Source organism: Vigna unguiculata, chromosome 7 (genome assembly GCF_037176805.1).
Source record: "Vigna unguiculata cultivar grain cowpea cultivar isolate G323 ecotype 2 chromosome 7, ASM3717680v1, whole genome shotgun sequence".
Classification (NCBI taxonomy): domain Eukaryota; kingdom Viridiplantae; phylum Streptophyta; class Magnoliopsida; order Fabales; family Fabaceae; genus Vigna; species Vigna unguiculata.
The window spans coordinates 4,380,953-4,399,935 of record NC_140798.1 but is presented as its reverse complement, the minus strand read 5'-3'; the positions used below and the strand labels follow the sequence as shown (position 1 = coordinate 4,399,935).

The 18,983-nt window shown below is 34.9% G+C and overlaps 1 protein-coding gene and 1 pseudogene across 8 annotated transcripts in view; both read right to left on the bottom strand.

Moving 5' to 3' along the window:
- The window catches only part of LOC114191677 (uncharacterized), a 42,609-nt gene that overhangs the window by 7,090 nt on the left and 16,536 nt on the right, over positions 1-18,983 (bottom strand). For all 8 annotated transcript variants that reach the window (XM_028081015.2, XM_028081020.2, XM_085665084.1 and 5 more), the window contains 14 exons: positions 14,207-14,293; positions 11,412-11,564; positions 8,869-8,964; positions 8,689-8,748; positions 8,482-8,603; positions 8,314-8,401; positions 6,818-6,922; positions 6,631-6,732; positions 6,501-6,553; positions 6,347-6,410; positions 4,902-5,036; positions 1,831-1,943; positions 1,636-1,729; positions 561-780 (listed from right to left, as the gene is read on the bottom strand). In XM_028081015.2, coding sequence (XP_027936816.1) covers positions 561-780; positions 1,636-1,729; positions 1,831-1,943; positions 4,902-5,036; positions 6,347-6,410; positions 6,501-6,553; positions 6,631-6,732; positions 6,818-6,922; positions 8,314-8,401; positions 8,482-8,603; positions 8,689-8,748; positions 8,869-8,964; positions 11,412-11,564; positions 14,207-14,293 — 1,492 coding nt within the window. The remainder of the gene's footprint in view (positions 1-560; positions 781-1,635; positions 1,730-1,830; positions 1,944-4,901; positions 5,037-6,346; positions 6,411-6,500; positions 6,554-6,630; positions 6,733-6,817; positions 6,923-8,313; positions 8,402-8,481; positions 8,604-8,688; positions 8,749-8,868; positions 8,965-11,411; positions 11,565-14,206; positions 14,294-18,983) is intronic.
- On the bottom strand, positions 14,300-18,605 carry LOC146884544 (uncharacterized; annotated as a pseudogene).

Below are 18,983 nucleotides of genomic sequence, written 5' to 3'. Positions count from 1 at the left end.
CACACCCCTCACGTCAGGTATATTCATCTCGTGTGTGGAACAGAATATCCAAGAAATCTCACTAAGATCGACTTTTTTCTTTTAAACAATGACTTTGATACCACTTGTTAGGTCTAAAGAGGAGGAGGTTCACTGGAGCGATACAACACCAATGAGACCTGAGCATTAAGTGGAATTAACAAAACAATAAAATCTTCTTTCTTTCAAATTATTCCTTTCAAGTCTCACAAATAAATTTTGATATACTGCCAATACAAAAAAGCACAAAAAGTGTGACAAAATTACTAAAAGGGGTAAGTAAAAAATCATTTAATCTAGGGAATCTTGAAAAAGTATTACATTTAGAATATAATAGGATAGTAGAAAAAAGCAGGTTGGAAGATGGTGGCAGTGAAAGTATTTAAAATGTGGTGTTTAATCTACTGACAAAAATGTTACCTAGATCTAAACCTAAATTACTTCATACTTCCAATAGAGCAGTCCTTTCCACTACATCCTATATGCCAACAGAACATATGATAGACAGTCAGCTATAATAATATTTCACAATATATGCATACCTCGAGTAAGAATTATCAAACAAAGTGACATCCCCTTGTATTTGGAAGCGTACATGTCCGCTTTGTTAGGAAGAGGCAAAATTCTTGATCCATAAGCAACAATCAATTTACTAACTTCTCGAAAAAGTAGTATTCCGTTAGGAGAAGAATACTCAAAATTCAATCGCTGGGACTTGTTCAGTACTAGTTCAGCCACGAGTTTCAATAATGGAGTTGTTACCTGCATCATGTTTTTTAAATCAAGCACCCTTCGATGTGACAATGATAAGTTTCGGTATTAAGTAGTGGACGTGAATATGTATGTAAAATTGATAGGAATATGTACAGGTTAAATTCTTTAGACATTAATTATATATAAACCTAACTTTTAGGGGTAAACTTACAAACCATTTGTTTTATTAAGAGGGACCAGGTTATTGTCACAATAGTTGAGTGACTTGTTCCCTCCAGAACCAGGTAGTTGGGTGCTTTCTTCGGAAGTTAACTCATGAAATAGGATTTGTTAGTTCTTTAAATACGGGGCAGAAGTTCAATGACTCCCAAGTCTCAAATACTTCTAATCGTTCCAGGAATGGCACATTTTAGAGAAATATATATTTATTTTAATTTTTATCGGTTAAGAAATTTCCTCCTGCATTCACATACTTGTGCCAGATAAAACTAAAAGCATAACCAAGACTCATCCTGGACTCGGGATGTAAGTATTAATGGTCACCATTGGAATCTTCTGTAGTTACCAATCCTGCATCGAGACACATAGCAGCAGCTGACCATATATATATATATATATATATATATATATATATATATATATATAGGTTAACTTAAAAGCACCGGTTTTAAAAAATTAAACAGTTAGTAAGTGGATTTACACCTAACTCAACTTCATAGCTTAATATTGGTCTTTTCTACTAGTTACTTTTCCAGTATTGCCATTAAGATTCAAGATCATACTGTATAGTTATAGCACAGACAAAAAAAAAAAAATTCCTTGGACTTCAAAGCCAAATAAGAAAATACAACTATTCCTTCAATTGCATAGCAAAAGCTTTAAAAAGAAAAAAATGAAGCAGACCTCTGGAATATCAGCGTAATGTGAAATGCCTTTCAAAAGAAGAGGCATGTGGGCAGGATAAAGCCAATCAAAAAGGAACCCATAAGTTCTGCGGCTGTTAACATGCAATTAAGAACAACCAAAATAAATTAACATTGTTAACAAATAACAATGCCTTTGTAAACGTAACAAAGTTTTGACGTTTTAATTACCAACCTATTAGTAGCCAGTGCTATTCCTCGGAGGTCCCGCATCAACCCAATGAATGCAAATTTTACAGCATCTGATTGGAACAAAACATCAGGGGTTGATTCCAATCTAGCCAAAACCTTAAGATTTTAAGAAAATAAATAAAGAATCAATTAAAATGTATTATAATCAGTACAACATATCAATAATCACTAATAAATTGAAAATACTTTATTGTACACTGCATAACTTGTTAGGCTCAATTTAATTGAGGTCCACCAAGCATCACTTGTCACAAAAGAATCTCATGAAGACATGACCTTCTTAACTAGATAATAAACTATGGTTAAAAGGACTAACCATTTTTCCACAAATCTCAACATTGTCTTTTACAGGACAAAATGAATATTAAAAATTATAACACTTGAATCTGAAGATTATTTAGAGAAAAGCTTGAGTTTTTCATTCAGCTATATCGTGTGTATGTGTGTGTGTAACAAAAGTCAAAAGTACATTGTAACAGCAAGAGTGCAAGCTGGTGCACTTGCCCTAACAGCTAAATTCGAAAAAAGAAAAGGAGTGTCAGACAATTACAAGGCACATAATAATATAAAATACATATAATTATTTAACACTCCTCCTCAGAAAATATATAGAAGATTTACTTCATAAAGCTCATATGGCAGAAGCTCATTCCAATTCTTCTCCTATGGTTTGAAATTGCAAATTATCTAAACATGGTGCTGATCTTTTCTCAGATCCTACTTTAGGCTCGGTCAACTGGAATGTGTATAGATCAGTAATTAGTGCATTGCAATATGCTACTCTAACTAGGCCAGTAATTAGTTTCGCTGTCAACAAAGTTTGGCAGTAATCCACTTGATTCTCACTGAGCTGTCATCTGAAAGGAACACTGTTTTATGGTTTGCAGTCTGAGCCAGCATTGCTACATAGTTCAGTTTCTTTCAAAGCTTTGTTTGACAGTAACAGGACTTCTGATGTTGATGATGGAAGATCTACCCCAGGTGAAGCAATTTTTCTTTGTCCCAACTTAATATCACGGTGGTCTTGAAAGCAACAAGCTATTGCTTGTTCAAGCACTGAAAATGAATATAGGAGCTTAGCACAAGCTACCTTGTCATGGATATCCAAATTGCTTATAGAACTTCAAGTTACCTTTAGCACTCCAACTCTTCTTTGTGACAATCAAAGTGTTGCTTACATTGCCCATAGTCTTGTTCTTTCATATCACACAAAGCACATGAAGATAGATATCTTCTTTGTAAGAAAAGACTATCGCTAAACAATTATGCATTTTTCATATTCAAGCTCTTGATCAGTGGACCAATGTTTTAACCAAGTAATCGTCTTTAGTTCGCTTTGCTTTTCTTCTTGCAAACTCAATGAGAAGAGTTACTCTTCTGAAAAATCTTCTCATTGAGTTTGAGGGGGGTTGTTAGTATACATTCTATAGTTGACTATAGGTTGACTTGTATAGTTTACACTTGCATTGTACATATGTAGGTTTACTTAAAACTGTACAACTTCTTTTTCTCTTTGTAGTGGGCTAAATCTATAAATACACCCTGTAGATATGATTCTAAGCTAGTTACAATAATAAAAACATTCAGTTCATGTTCAATTTTCTCTATCTTTTCTCTGTTCAGTTTCTCTATGAATTCATCAGCAAAATGACCCATTCTTTACAAGCGTAGCACTGTATATTTTTTCTATCAAATTTTCTCTGCCCTCCTCTCTTTTGATCACCTCTCTTTACAAATTTTCCACGATTGTCACCACAAAATCTTCCACTTATTTTGTTCATTTTCCCTTGTTTTTTGCCACCCCCAAACATCATTTCTTTCAAATTTCTGTGCTCGCAAAGTATGAACTGCAGCGCTGTCAACACTCCTCTCAAGAAGCCTTTTGCAGCTCCTCCACCTAACTCTCTTCAAGATCCTTTGATTTCTCAGGTATCAAATTGGGGAGTCAAAAGTTCTTAAAAATTTCTCAATCATTTCCTGATCTTAAAACATCTCATCACAAGCTTTCATTGAGTTGAGTACCACTTGAATTCTACTGTAGCAATCCCCAATTGATTCTTCATCAGTCAGATAGCAACTCATATTGTCTTCTAAAGGATTGAAGCTTCATTTTCTTGACTTTATCAGCACCTCCATATGACTTGTTCAAAATGTCCCAGGCAGTCTTGGCTGAATTTGCCAAAGATATCTTCTCAAAATTGTCAGAATCCACACACACTGATGGATCAAGAAGAAAGCTTTCCAATCTTTCTTCATAGATTCCCTGTGAACTGCCCTGCGCACCTTCCTCCGATTCTAGAACACCATTCTTTACAACTTCCATCGCTTCTTGCAAACCAAAGATGACACCCATTTTTATACTCCATTGACCAAGAATTGGCAAGTTGGTCAATATAAACCCATGATTCACCCTCTGAACCTTGCTCAATTCCACCCCAAAAGGATTTGCAAAACCGATATAAAACCCACACAGGAAGGGTTACTCACACAGAAGAATACCTCACAAGCTAGTGGACATCACAAATTCAGTCCCAATCAAAATAGCTTTAGATACCACTTGTTAGAACACACTAAACACATTCTCACAAGAACAGAGAAGAAAAAGGAAAAAGAACAAGAGATATACTGGCTGAATCTGAAATTTTATAGGCCTACTATAAGCAGTTAAAAAGCAGCCAACTAACTACCTAACTAACATACAACACCAAATGAATTATTTACAACATTTTTCATTCAAGCTTAAACATTAGTCTGTGTAATAAAAGTCAAATAGGTATATTGTAATTGCAGGAGTGCAGACTGCTGCACCTGCCTAAAAATTAAAGCAGACAGAAAACCACGACAGATTAGTTAAAGATTGAGCAGAAAGAAGATTCGGTGAGTTGCTTGAGTTAGTATGAACTCAGTAGCTATTTATATTCACAAGGCCACTAAAGATAAGTCTACTTTACAAGTAAATATTTGCTACAAATACTATGCAAGACCAATTCTTAAGATCATTATGTCGGAACAATTGTTAAAATTATGGGTCAGCGGCAATTTAAAGCTACCAACCTGCGAGAAAGGTTCCATTGTAGATTTAAATTTGACTGGGTTATCTTCCAAGAATATCAACATGCCAATAGTATAGTACAGGGTTGTTCTGCTACGGAAACATTCCCAATTTTCTATGAAAGGGAATAGTTCCCTCTGAAAAAAGAGAAAAAATTGCCCTTAGAAATCAGCTGATTTGACAAGCATATATACAGAAACCAAAATATCAAGTCAATTACTCTTGGCTGGCCGTTTTGTTCTTTGATTATAAAAAAAGAATGACAGATTTGATATCTGGCTCCAACAAACTGTGCAGTTCAAATGCTAGACAACACTGGGTAAAAAACTAGGCTACAATACATACTTTCAAGCTAATTTCCACATTAGACAGGAGTTGCACAATTTAATGAGCGCCCCAGATTTTTCTACATTACTTTTGTATCTGTTTGGGAGAAAATAAAACACTTTACCATTTCAACTTTTTTTACTCAATTACACACACATAAAAGGCGTGTTCTAAGTTGAAATTTAGTAAAAAAGTGTCTCAAAACAATAGTGGTCTTATCAAATTACAAGTGAAAATTTTCTTAGCCTTCTAGTATAAATATTAAATGATTAGCTTATAGATTATGCAGTTAAATCACCATTTTCCGCATACTCTCACTAGTAGCATGTAAGATGATCTCTTAACAATGAATTCCACTTTTTCATTAGGAGAATGTTAACCGGTGCCCACCGGTTAAAGAATAATAAATATACATTGATTTTATCATTTTTACATATAGAAAGCTAGAATAATTAATTCTATTATTAAAATAATATAAATACATATAAATGATTTTATAAAGACAAAAATATCATTTAGAATCTCTAAGCAATAAAAATAAGTATTTTGGAAACTCAATTAAATCTCAAATACATACTTTGATTTTTATTTTTATTTTATTTTTTTGTAAATTTTTTAGACGTTAAATACTATTTTTTGTTGATTTTTCTGTTAATTTAATTTTTTTTATGTTTAATTATATTTTAATTTTTAATAACATTAAAAAATATTTATTTTATTATTTAATTATTTTTTAATTTTTATTGGTAAATATTAAATAAAATATTATAACAACTATACAATACTTATGGATATTCTTGTCTTTTAAATAAAATAAAATACATTAATTGTGATTAGGTCAAATTTATTTAATATTACAATTAACTATGAATTTTTGTAAATTTCAATACGTATTGATTATCCTTAACCAGTGCCCTTAGGGCATTGGTTAGCAAGACCCTTTTCATTATATTACATAATTTGTCTCCAAAGTTAAATAGGAATAGGAATATGAATTTGTGTGTGGATATCAAAAGATGTTAGCCCTATTTTATAATGTAATTAGTGGAGGGAAAAACTGCATAGGGCAATATGGAGGTCAAAAGTGCATGTCATACTTATTGGTTAAGAGGCAACTCACATTCTTGTTTGAAATCATGTGTTTAACACTATCCAGTTTAAGAAGCAGTTTTCCTGACATGTAACTGCAAAAACAAAATCCTCATTACAGCAATCAAAATATAAAATTATAAATAATGAAGACTTCAAGTATTTGACATGGAAACCAAACTAACCCAGATGTCATTTCCAGAAAGAGATTCAAGGTATGATCAATAACCTCTTTGCACTGCACATAGAAACTCTCATTTTGTGAGCTCAATAATAACAGTGATGCAAAAGGTTATGTCTAAAATTCATCATTACCTTTGTGTAGCATTTAAGGTTAGTAATCATCTTTCCCACAATAACATTTAGTAGTAGAAGATGATCATGGAGTCCAAGAAGTTCAGATAGCCGGGTATATAACTGCTCCAATTACAGACAAGAAAATTACAGACTTAACCTTAATAATATTTAAATATTGAAAGGAAAGTCACTTCCAATGTTCTACCTTGGATGAAGAAACACTCTGGTCGCCAATATAACACTTTCTAAAATGTTGAAAGAAGGTTAGTATAGCACGATCAAGTCTTTGCTTGCTCACATCTCCATACCTCTGAATTTAATTAGTCTTTAGTACATTCAACAAGGAGGGCTATTTAAAATAAAATATAACTACATCCTCATGCTAGCATCAGCACACAAATTCATATTCTTAGTGCATTCAACAAGGATAGCTATTTAATGTCCACGACTAAGCAGGTAATTGTTGTATAAATCATATTCTTAACCCAAACAACCATAGTAAGCAATTCATCAAGGAAAAACATATTAAATATAATTATTGGATGCATCAGATCGACAGATTTCACCAAATAGCTCCACCCTTAACATTTATGATATCTTTCAAACTATAAAGGCAGAGGACAACCTCAGAAAAATTTAGAACGTATCATCGAAAAAGAATTGTAATAGCACTTGTTAAAAGAGAGAACAAAAACACGATTAGGCTAAAACCATGTCTCTAATCGACACTCTGCAGCTGGTTTACATGGTGGTTGATTTAATTACACATGATTAGAGGATAATCCATTACCTCTAAATCAGATATCAAATCCTATTCAATCAGTTATACATTAAATGTATAATATTTATACCTGTTTCTGAACACTCCCCCCTCAGGCTGAAGAATATAAATCACCATGATGTACTAAGTAGATCTCCTATACAGTTTCTAAAGGTAGTACCAGAGTCCATCAAGGTAGTAAAGAGCTACAGAGAGGGGTATTGAGTTAGGTGAACATTGCCAGGGAGGTTATTTCCTCTGCTTTTTGTTTGTACAGTTGCTTGCTACAACTGGTTTTCCTTTGCTGTGCTCCTCTTACCCATACATATATGGGCTTTGTAAAGAGATTCACTCTCTCTTTCTGTAATTTTCCTTTAGTAAAGAAATACGTTTTTTATTGTTTTAATAAACATTGCCTTAATGACAAAATCATCCACATACAAAATGAGCTAGATTCATCTTTGAGGTGAGTCTCTCTTGTCGTCTAAATACATATTTCACAAAGGAGAAGGATGAACAGAATCAAATGTTTCAAATACAACAAAGGGGGGTGTTTCTGTCTCTATAAGTTTATTAAGATTTGACCATCATGCGCAAGAGTATGATAATAGATAGCATAGCATCTTAATGAATGGTAAGCATTGTGAAAAAGAATCACATTGTCATTTGTGGTTTGATTGAGAAATGCTTACTGTAAGGAGAAAATAATTTTATATTGAATAATCCCACCAAATTATCCTTGAAAGATCATATTGCAAGCCAAACAGGCAAAATCTTAAACGACAAACCAGAACCAGCCAAATATATGCAAAGATGATGTCAAAGTTCATAAATACTCAAAAACACTGAACCAAAAAAAAACCTTATCAATAGCTGACCATGCAGACATTTTACAATAAGATATAATAATGTTACCCTCAAATTGATACAAAAGGACATACCTTGCTGTGAAACCCACTATCGGAAATATTAATCAACTGCAGAACACAAGCTGAAATCTCCGCATCAAGTATCTCATGTGATTCTTCACTGCAGTATAGAAATAAAAGACAACTTAAAAGTTTACTGTGCAGAAGCTTTAATTTTCCTTCACTGGTTAAAGCAATTACCTAGAACCAGTAATCTGCTTTGTTCTGAGAATTGAAGCAACTATGTGTGTGAACCAAGCAAGTTTGGATTCGGTTACAGACAATTCAAAACTATCAACTTGGCTTTGGAGATTTGCTTCCTTCTACACAAAATGTAAAAAACCAAATAAAAATATATTAAAACAGTTAACAAAGTTAAATCACTTCATGAAGCACCACTAAAAGTACCATGTAGTTTTTCATGATAGGCTCCACTATCTTCATCAGATACGAACTGCAACTTTCATACTGAAATTCAATGAATCAAAAACAGATGCTAAAAGTGATAATTAATAACAATTAAAAGCAATCACTCCAATATGACAAGTATCTCTCGGTATAAATTTAGAAGTATGAAAAAGCAAGAACCTGAAATCTACAGAGGAAAGGAAAAAATTCAAGCTGATCTTGAAGCACTTCTACATTGTCTAGAGGATTTTCACCAAGTTCATCTGAAAGTTCAGACTGGCAAAAATGGATGATTAGAAGTTAAAATGTAGAGTAAATATTTCCCTTTAGAACTAAAGAGTTTCTCTTTTGTTGTGAATTATTGTTTAATCACATAAGTAAATCTAGTATTATTAGGTTTTGAGAAAAGTAAGGAAATAAAAGACAATTTAACAAGATAATTCTTATGTATTATTAGAAGTTCTCATCCTTTACAAAGAGGTCTGAGTCCTTTAAAGTAGACTCTGAAAAGAGAAACAGCAGCTAATGGGAGTTATCAATGCAAAGGAATTGCCATAACTTGCCAAAAACAGTAACCACCGAGAAAAAGAAAAGAAACTATATGACAACAGTACAGTACAGAACTGATACAAGCCTAATAGAAATCTAATAGAAATCAAATATAAAAGAAAGAAGATTTTTTATTCAATTGGTACATTTGAAACAGTACATTAGTCTCTATATAGAGAGAACTCTAACCCTAAAGTAATAACTACAAGGAGATCTCTAGAATCTTCTATTAGCTTCTATCAATACATTTAATATTCTACCAAATTCTAGTAATATTCTATCAAAATAGTGCCTTTAAGGTACTGTAGAATCCGCTTAACAGTAGTCCATTGAGAGTCCAGGGGTTGAGCCATAAATTGAGAAACTTAATTGACAGCATAGCTAACATCAAGGTGATTGAGAATGGCATACTGCAAAGCGCCTATCACAGAGCGATAAATAGTGGGGTCTGAAAAGTCAGCAGACCAAGATTTGGATAATTTGCACGAAGAAACCATAGGAGAACGGACATGATGAGCCTCATTCATTTTGGTTTTAAGCAAAAGATCTATGAGTTACTTGCGTTGAGTTAGTACCAAAAACCTGGTCTGAAAGATAATTAATTTCAATGCCCAGCTGTTTCAAAGAGAGGTTAGAATGCAAGCTGTGAGTAATGGTGTGAATAAGAGGAGCAAAGGAGTCTATACTGATGATGTCATCAATATAAACCAATATGTAAACAGTATGAGAGGCACGATGATAGATAAAGAGAGAGGATCGACTTTCATGGGAGAAAACCCATGCTTCAAAAGGGTGGTTCAAAGCGTGTCAAACCTACGTTGCAGAGCCTATTTAAGACCATGGCTTTGTTGAGTATACAAACCAGAGTTTTATATGCAAAGTCAAACCCCGAAGGGTGGCATCAACATGTTCGCCAAGTATGACTGGACAACCAATGCCAAAAAATTCATCCACAATATACTTAATATGACCTAAGAATTTATGTTTTCAATGGTTTGGGCACGAGGATCAGTGCGCAACTGCCAGGCACGAGCCTTCATTTGAGTTAAAAAGTAGACATTTATCTGGTCCCAAACTTAATAGGAATGAACTGCACCAAGAACCCGAGACAAAATACTATTGGTTAGGGTAGACCGAAGCCAAGAGAGTAAGAGTTGATCTTGAACTTGTCATTCTTCATAAGCTGGATTGATAACAACATTGTGATGATCTTTTTTGGAGTGAAATCTAGGGAGAATAACAGGATTGACCACAAACCAATGGAGTTTGTGGGATTTGGTGACAAGTACAATCTCAACAAGAGAATGTGAAAAGAAGGGTTAGGGATGGGTGGGAAGTAGGATAGGAAGTAGAATTGGACATCATGGATCAATAACCTGCTTGATACCATATTAGGTTTTGAGAAAAACAAGGAAAGAAAAGACAATGTAACCGGATAATTCTAATGTATTATTAGAAGTTGTCATCCTTTACAGAAAGGTCTGAGTCCTTTAAATAGACACTGAAAAGGGAAAACAGCAGTTAATGACAGTTACCAATGCAAAGAAACAGCCGTAACTGTATGACAACAGTACAGAACAGTACAGAACTTAGAGTGATGAAAGCCTAATACAAATCTAATATAAGCCTAATAAGTATTTATAACAAAGTATAATAAAGGGAAACCTAATAATGGAGAATATCCCTAACTATCCGCAGTACATCTTTCCCATGTAGAAAGATTAAATCATAACTTTTACACTCCCCTAAAAAACTCTTCCGGGATCTAGTGAGACAAATGAGGCAGAGAATGGTAATGCATGCATCGAACTTAGGCAGTCAGGAGATGGTGAATGGTGGATTGCAGTAGTTTGCATGAACAATGCACATGTATAGTGCCACGTGCACAATGCTGCATGAACAGTGTACACCCGGAAAAAAAATAGGAAAAAAAGGGAAAAGGAAAACCTAGTTCTCTGATACAATAAAGTTTTCTTGTCTTCATGAATTGTGTTTAACCACACATCCAAACCCTTTATAACATTCAAAGTACAGTATAGGGAAACCTAATAACGGCTAATAATGGAGAATATCCCTAAGTATCAGCTGTACATATTTCCATAATTACAAGGATCAAGTGAGATTTCTTAAAACAACGTTTTATGCATGTGGATATGGAATTTAAAGGAACTTACCTGCAATGAATCAAACCTTGATGATACAAACCCTTCTATAACTTTAGGCACATATTCATCTAACAGATTAGGTTTGTCACCCTTGAGATAACGCACAGATGCCACTGATCTAGACCATAAATTTAGAAGATAGTAAACACTGCTTCCAGCCCACTGAAAGGAAACATACATGTATCAATAGAAGTTTCTTTTCATATTTAATAATATCTAATCGTTTATAGTGAATTTTAAGCAGATTAAAAAACACAACAAAAGAAGAAAGAATGCTACTGAGGCTAAAAAAGGCAGGAATCCTACCTAAGAATATAAACTACTGCATCCAGTGATTAATATGAGAACCCTGTACGAATTAACAACTATTCCAACCAGAAAAGAGATGAGATTTCCAACCAAACTCCAATATCTATGTTGATCTGAGTAATGTAACCCTGAATCAAACATCCAAAAATGAATTTTTGATAACAATCGGCAATCACCATTCCCATATCCCAATCCAGCATGATAGAACAAAACACAGAAATCAACATATCCTTCATCTAAGAGAAGTTGGATGACAGACAGCCTTTTTGTTACAACACATATAACTACAGGGTGTACTTATCATCCCTAAAGGGCTACCTAGAGCTAGATTCCAGAATCTTAGGGTAAAGTCTGGAATCAAATGAATGAAATGTATTTCAGGTTCATTTGTCCACTGAAATGATGCAAACAATTTTCTCCTGATTTACTAGTAGCCTCAGCCGTAGAATGACCCAATAGGAAACAATTCTCCCCAAACCAACATGTCAGCTAAATGACTGAAACTTTTAGCTTCCAAACTGCACCAAGACATCATAACAAGCCAGCTCAAATCCACCATAAATTCCTGTTATGATGCCACTAAGGTTGTCTTCCATGTGCCTAGGGACAAGGTTAACTTGAAACCACAACCACCACCAACACCAAACCAAAACATCCTGGTCCTTGCAGCACATGCATTACTGCTCCTGTTTTCGATGTTGCTCAAAACAATGTAGTAAGTATCATATGATTCACGATACAATACAAATAAAGTGATACAATTCTCACCGACAACTATATGAATCACATGAACAATCGTTTTTGCTCCTGTATCATCTTCGAATCGCAGGATTCGTTCTTTGAATCACAAGAATCGCAATTTGGAACGTGAATCCTGGCTTCAACCACAACCTCCAAGGATTTGAGTTTCCAGATCGCGTCGCCCAAATTGGTTTGAAAAAACCCTAATTTCTTTTTGGTTTCTCGACTCTCGTTTGTTGGAGCCGATGAACAAGGAGAAAGTGTCATTGTCGTCATTTTTTAGAAAGAGAAGAGTTCCACAGAAGCAAATTGAGTCGGTCATTTGCCAGGGTTCACTTCCACTTCAGCTTTCTCAGAGAAGAGGTTGCCACCATTGCTGCTTCCATGGCCAACAACACTAACCCGTTTTCAGTTTTTCATACGAGAGTTTATTTCTCTTCAATGAACAAAGCTACTGTACATCTAGCAAAGTTGGGCCTAACATTTGGCTTCACCTTTATTGGGCTTTAGTTCATCGGTTGCATTTATACTCCCCTGGCAAAAACGGGTGCATTTGTTTGTGTTTCTCTTGTCTTCGTGTGATGATTGTGCAATGTTATTACACGAAATTAGACTCTAGGATTGAAGAGAGGAACCCGTTACGAAGCAAAGGCCAGGCAGGCAGTGAAAAGAGGAGATGTAGGATATTATTTCAAGAAAATGTTGCTTTAAAGTTGTAGTTCATTTAGAAAAACTATTGGAAGAATGTAATGAATATCAAGCTTTAACATGTATGAAATAATTCTTCATTGTGTCTCTCATTCTTTGTGCTTTATTCCAACTGTGATGAGAGATATAACCATTACGTGATGTAACTTGATGTTAAAATGCTCCTAATCACTTATTTTGTATCACTTCATTTTATTTAATATACTAGTTTTGAAAACAACTTTGGAATGGAGCGAATTATGATTGATTTGAGAGCATTAGCACCCTAGAATTGGGATGTTACAATATATACACCAATTCAACACTAATTTACTAACTTTTAATCACATTTAAATCTATTTCAGGAGCATGACCTCGGAACACTTGTGTCCACTATCTTTAGTTGCCATTCGTGATGTTGTTTCATATAGCTAAGTTAGGGTTATTGTCACGTGACCCAAGGTTAGTTGTTGTCAACTCTGTACCAGCATTTGTGCCATGCTCCACCTTCCCAATATCATAATCACACTATTGTCGTTGTTTGTCTCGATGTCTTCAAGGCAAGTTTATGCCCTTGTCTTCTTGGTTTGTTGCACCTAGCTCTCTCCCCTCATGGATAGGGTTTTTCCCTCTCTCCTCATCACTGTTTAGGGCTAAGGTTGTTTCATGCAGAGAAATAATACGAACAATTTTCTCCTTTTCTAGTAGTAGCACTAGCTATAGTACGATATGATGGGGAATGATTCTCATCATTGCAAATAACAATAACAATTAATATACAAATCATTTTTTTTCCAACCCATAGCAAAGCAAATAGAGCTGAAAATCAAAATATTTCCCCAATTCACAATCATCATATCCCAAATCTTGAAACCAAACTATCATACAAGCAAATTGATAGTGATCAGAGCATGAACATGACACTCATGGGGAGGCTTCTGCCTCCAAAATTGAAAGGGTTTACGGAAATTGTTTCCAACATACTTGACACAATTCCTAACATTTTCTGAAAAAAATGTATAATCCAGCTACTTCAAGGAACTAATTAAATAATAATAGATGCATACCTTCCAAGAATGCAAAGATTTTAGTGTGAACTCTGCTACTAAGTGTATCCATTCACTATAGCCTTCAGCATTCACAAGTTCAGATAACTGCAGCATAAATCAAAGTGGGAATGTGATTTATTAATCGAGAAATACTAGAACAAGATCAATCCCAAGGAGTTCAGGAGAACTTAATTGTGCAAATTCAAGTGAACAAAATCAAACAAGGGACTAGGATGTGAGCAATCATGGAAAACCAGGTTAATAGTTCCTCTATACCTATTAATCTTTATCAAGAAAGAAAGGAAATAGAGAAAAAATGGAAAAGCGAAAAGGAAAATAATAAAACAACCTCTAAAACTGGGAAGAGAAGATGCAATAAGAAGCATGAATAAATTTTGAAAAATGAGGATGAAAGAGTTGAGTACAGAACTTAAACCATAAAAATAATTTATCCACAATAAGAAAAAAACGGAAGAAAAAAATGTCTTAATTATAAAAGCATTCTGTTTCACTCTTAAAATAAAAACATTACAAGATTTTTCAACATAAGTATACAAGTAATCCCTAGTCAAATGGAGAAAAAATTGTTGCAAGGAATTGGTCTCAAGAACATTGCTAAAAAGTTGAATGGTTGACTCATCTATTATTACTGCATGAAACATTAGCAAGATAAAAGAAACCACCAAGGTTATGATTCACAATGGCAGGCAGTATTTGACTCAGTTGTTGAAAACCATGGGAAATAAGTGAAAACAGGGCATCAGAACGTGAAAAAGGAGGCAGGGGCTGTGCCATCAAGCTGGTTGTGCGTGAGAAAGGGAAAGTAGCAATCTGTTACGGGTGTGTGAAACATATATGCCGAAAAAACAAAGCTTAGTGATCGCCAGAGGAGGACTGTTCTAGCAGGACGGTCACCAGAGGAAAAGAGTGTTTGGTGACAAAAGGAAAGGGCAAGCAATGGTCACGAGTGTTGTTCACCTGAGAGAAAATGGGTCTTCTATGGATTGCAGTTACTGTTCACCTGGGAGGAGAAGAAGTGGATCGAAGAAACCTAAAACTATTGATACCATATAAGAGAATTATTTGAATGTTGTGGGTCTAATGCAGACCACACGGTATATATTTATACTAATTTACAGAATCAAATAGACTAAATTCTTGCAAATAATCAGGATCCATGATTATCATTTCATAGAATCTGTAACAGCTAATGTTAACAAATCTAAATCTATAACAGTTAAAGAAAGATTACATTCTAACAAGTTTGATATGAAAAATGTCCTTTTACATGGGTATCTAGAGGAAGAAATCTACATGCAAATTCCTTCTAGCCTTAGGTCTATTGAAGAAAGGGATAAAGTATGTACACTAAAGAAAGCCTTGTAAAAACCCAAGCAGTCACCCTGTGCTTGGTTTTGAAGACTTACAAAAAACAATGGCCTCATTACGTACTTACAAAGCCAAGGTGCACACACCTCGTTTATCAAGCATTCCTTAGAAAGAAAACCTACTATTCTCTTGGTTTGTGCGGATGACATAATCATTGCAAGGGGTGACTTACATGAGAAACTAATCTTGAAAGAAAAAACTAGTGCCAATTTGAGAACAACGATCTTGGAAAATTAAAATACTTCCTTGGAATAAAAATTACCTACTCGAAAAGGGCATCTTCATCTTCAAAATAAAACACATTCTACATCTTCTCAAAGAAACAGGGAAAATTATATGCAAAGCCACTAGAGCTCCTCCAGAACAAAACCTTAGAATTGCTAGTGGGTCAAGATAGCTTTGTTGTGAACAAGGGCCAATATTAGTGGCTTGTTGAAGCTCATTTACTTAGTCCACAGTAGACAGTACATAACTTATGTTGCAAGTTCTAATAGTCAATTTGTGCACAATCCAAGAGAGCTACAGTTAAAAGCTTTGAACAGAATCCCTCAATATTTGACGGCAAGTGCATGAAGGGGATTGTTGTTTAAGACCGATGAAAATTAAAAAAGGAGATGCACATTGTTGCAAACCATTTATTACTGATTGGAGATTCACTTGTGCATGTTCTTTGGTGGAAACTTAGTAACTTGGAGAAGAAGAAAAATGTAGTTGCAAGGTATGGTGCAAAGGTTGAATTCTAAGTGACAACACAAGGGTATGTGAATTGACTTGAAAGGAATAATATGAAAGAAAGAGGATTTTACTATTTTGTTAATTCTCTAAAACAGTACATCAACTTCTCTATTTATAGAGATCTCAAACCTTAAGTAATAATTACAAGAGATCTCTAGAATCTTCTAAGAGTTTCTAATAATACATTTAATATACTACCAACAACTTTTAATATTGCATTTAATATTCAACTAACAACACTCCCCCTCAAGCTAGTGAATGGATATCTATCATTTCCAGCTTGCATGTGAGATTATGAAATCACTCGGTGGGAAGACCTTTCGTAAACAGATCTACTAACTGAAGTCCAGATGGGATGTAGGAAGTAGTGATAAGGCCACTATCTCGTTTCACTTTAATAAAGTGTCGATTTATCTCTGTGTTTAGTCCTATCATGCTGAATTGGGTTGTAAGCAATGCTAATGGCTGACTTGTTATCACAATAAAGGATCATAGATTCTTCACATGCCACTTTAAGATCATTTAGGTTAATTCTCATCCGCAATTCACACACCCCTTGTGCCATAGCTCGGAATTCAGCTGCACCACTAGACCTTGCAACAACATTTTGTTTCTTACTTTTCCAAGTCACCAAATTTCCACCCAAGAACATGCAGGATCCTGAAGTGGATTTTCTATCTATGATAGATTCTGCATAATCCACATCAGTATACAATTCCATTATTAATTTTTCATTTCTCTTAAACAGTAATCCCCTTCTTGGACTTTTCTTCAAATATTGAAGGATCTTGTTTGCACCCTGTAAATGTCTCTCCCTTGGATTATGCATGAACTGACTTACAACACTCACAACATAGGCTATGTCTGGTCTGGTGTGAGCTAAGTAGATGAGCTTCCCAACTAGTCTTTGATATTGGCCTTCATTTACTGTAGAACTGCCTTCAACACTCCCAATTCTACGGTTTTGTTCTATAGGAACTCCAGTAGTCTTGCAATTAATCATACCTGTTTCTTTGAGGAGATCAATAACATACTTTTGTTGGGAAATAAATATGCCTTTCTTTGAGTAAGCTACTTCTATCCCAAGAAAGTACTTCAATTTTCCTAGATCCTTCATTTCAAATTGGGCAGCAAGCTTTTTTTTCAAGATTTGTTTCTCATGTTCATCATCTCCTGCAACAATCATATGATCAACATACACCAAGTGTAGCGTAAGTTTACCTTCTTGGGAATGTTTGATGAACAGGGTATGGTCACCATGACTCTGTCGATACCCCATGGAGATCATAGCCTGTGTGAGTCTACCAAACCGAGCACGAGGGGACTACTTAAGCCCATACAAAGCTTTCTTCAACCTGCACACTTTATTCCCTCCTTTAGTAGATCCAAAACCTGAAGGAATTTCCATGTATATTTATTCCTCTAAATTTTCATGCAGGAAAGCATTTTTCACATCAAATTGTTGCAATTACCAACCAAAATAAGCTGCCAATGGGAGAATGATTCTAACTGTATTCATCTTTGCCACCGGAGCAAATGTTTCCTCATAATCAACACCATAAGTCTGAGTATATCCTTTGGCAACTAACCTTGCTTTGTAACGGTCTAATGTGCCATCTAATTTATACTTTAGACTAAAAACCCATTTGCAACCCACTGACTTTTTATCTAGTGGCCTGTCAACAATTTCCCATGTTTGGTTCTTTTCTAAGGTACTCATCTCTTCATTCATGGCTTGAATCCAATCTCATCTTTCAATGCTTCTTGAACTGATGTAGGGACTCTAATTGCATCAATGGCAGAGAGAAAACTTTGGTGCTGCATAGAAAGGTGTTTAGTGGTCACAAAATGGGAGATAGGATACTTGGTACAAGACCGAGTTCCTTTTCTCAAAGCAATGGACAAGTCATCAAGGTCAGTTTCACAGTTACTATTCAAAGAATTTTCCAAAGGTTCAAGGGTATCAATAGAAGGACTACTTACCCTTGGTTCAAACGATTGAAGTTCTTCTTGGATAGAGTTAGGTTGCTTTTGTCGCCCTTGGTATTGTATACGGAAAAAACTCTCTGGACGACTAGAGTCTGTAGATGACCCTGACTCTGTATTGTTGGAAGCAATTTTAGAGACATCCATAGAAGATGTTTCTGGAGAAGTATTAGGAGAACCAACAGTATCATCAGAATCAGCTAGTTCCTCTATGGAAGGTACAAAACATGACTCAAGAGATTCAAAAGACCTAGCTTCAAAAGAACTCTTCCCCTGAAGCTGAGGACACATGTAAATTTAGTTTCATCAAAAGTAACATGCATGGAGGTAAAAAACTTTCGACTTGGAGGATGGTAACAACGATATCCCTTTTTATTAGATGCATAACCAATGAAGATGCATTTAATAGCTCTAGGATCTAACTTTCCACGAAATTGACTATGAATATGGACAAACACAACACATTCAAACACTCGACGATGAAGACTAGAAAGAAAAGGAACAGATGGATAGAAAGAAGATATGGACTCAATGGGACTCAGACTATCTAGAACCCGAGAGGGTAATCAGTTGATAAGATAGGCAGCAATAAGGACAGCCTCTACCCAATAAGATTTAGGGACATACATTTGGAAAAGAAGTGCCCGTAAGAAGATGTCTATTTTTTCTCTCAGCAATGCCATTT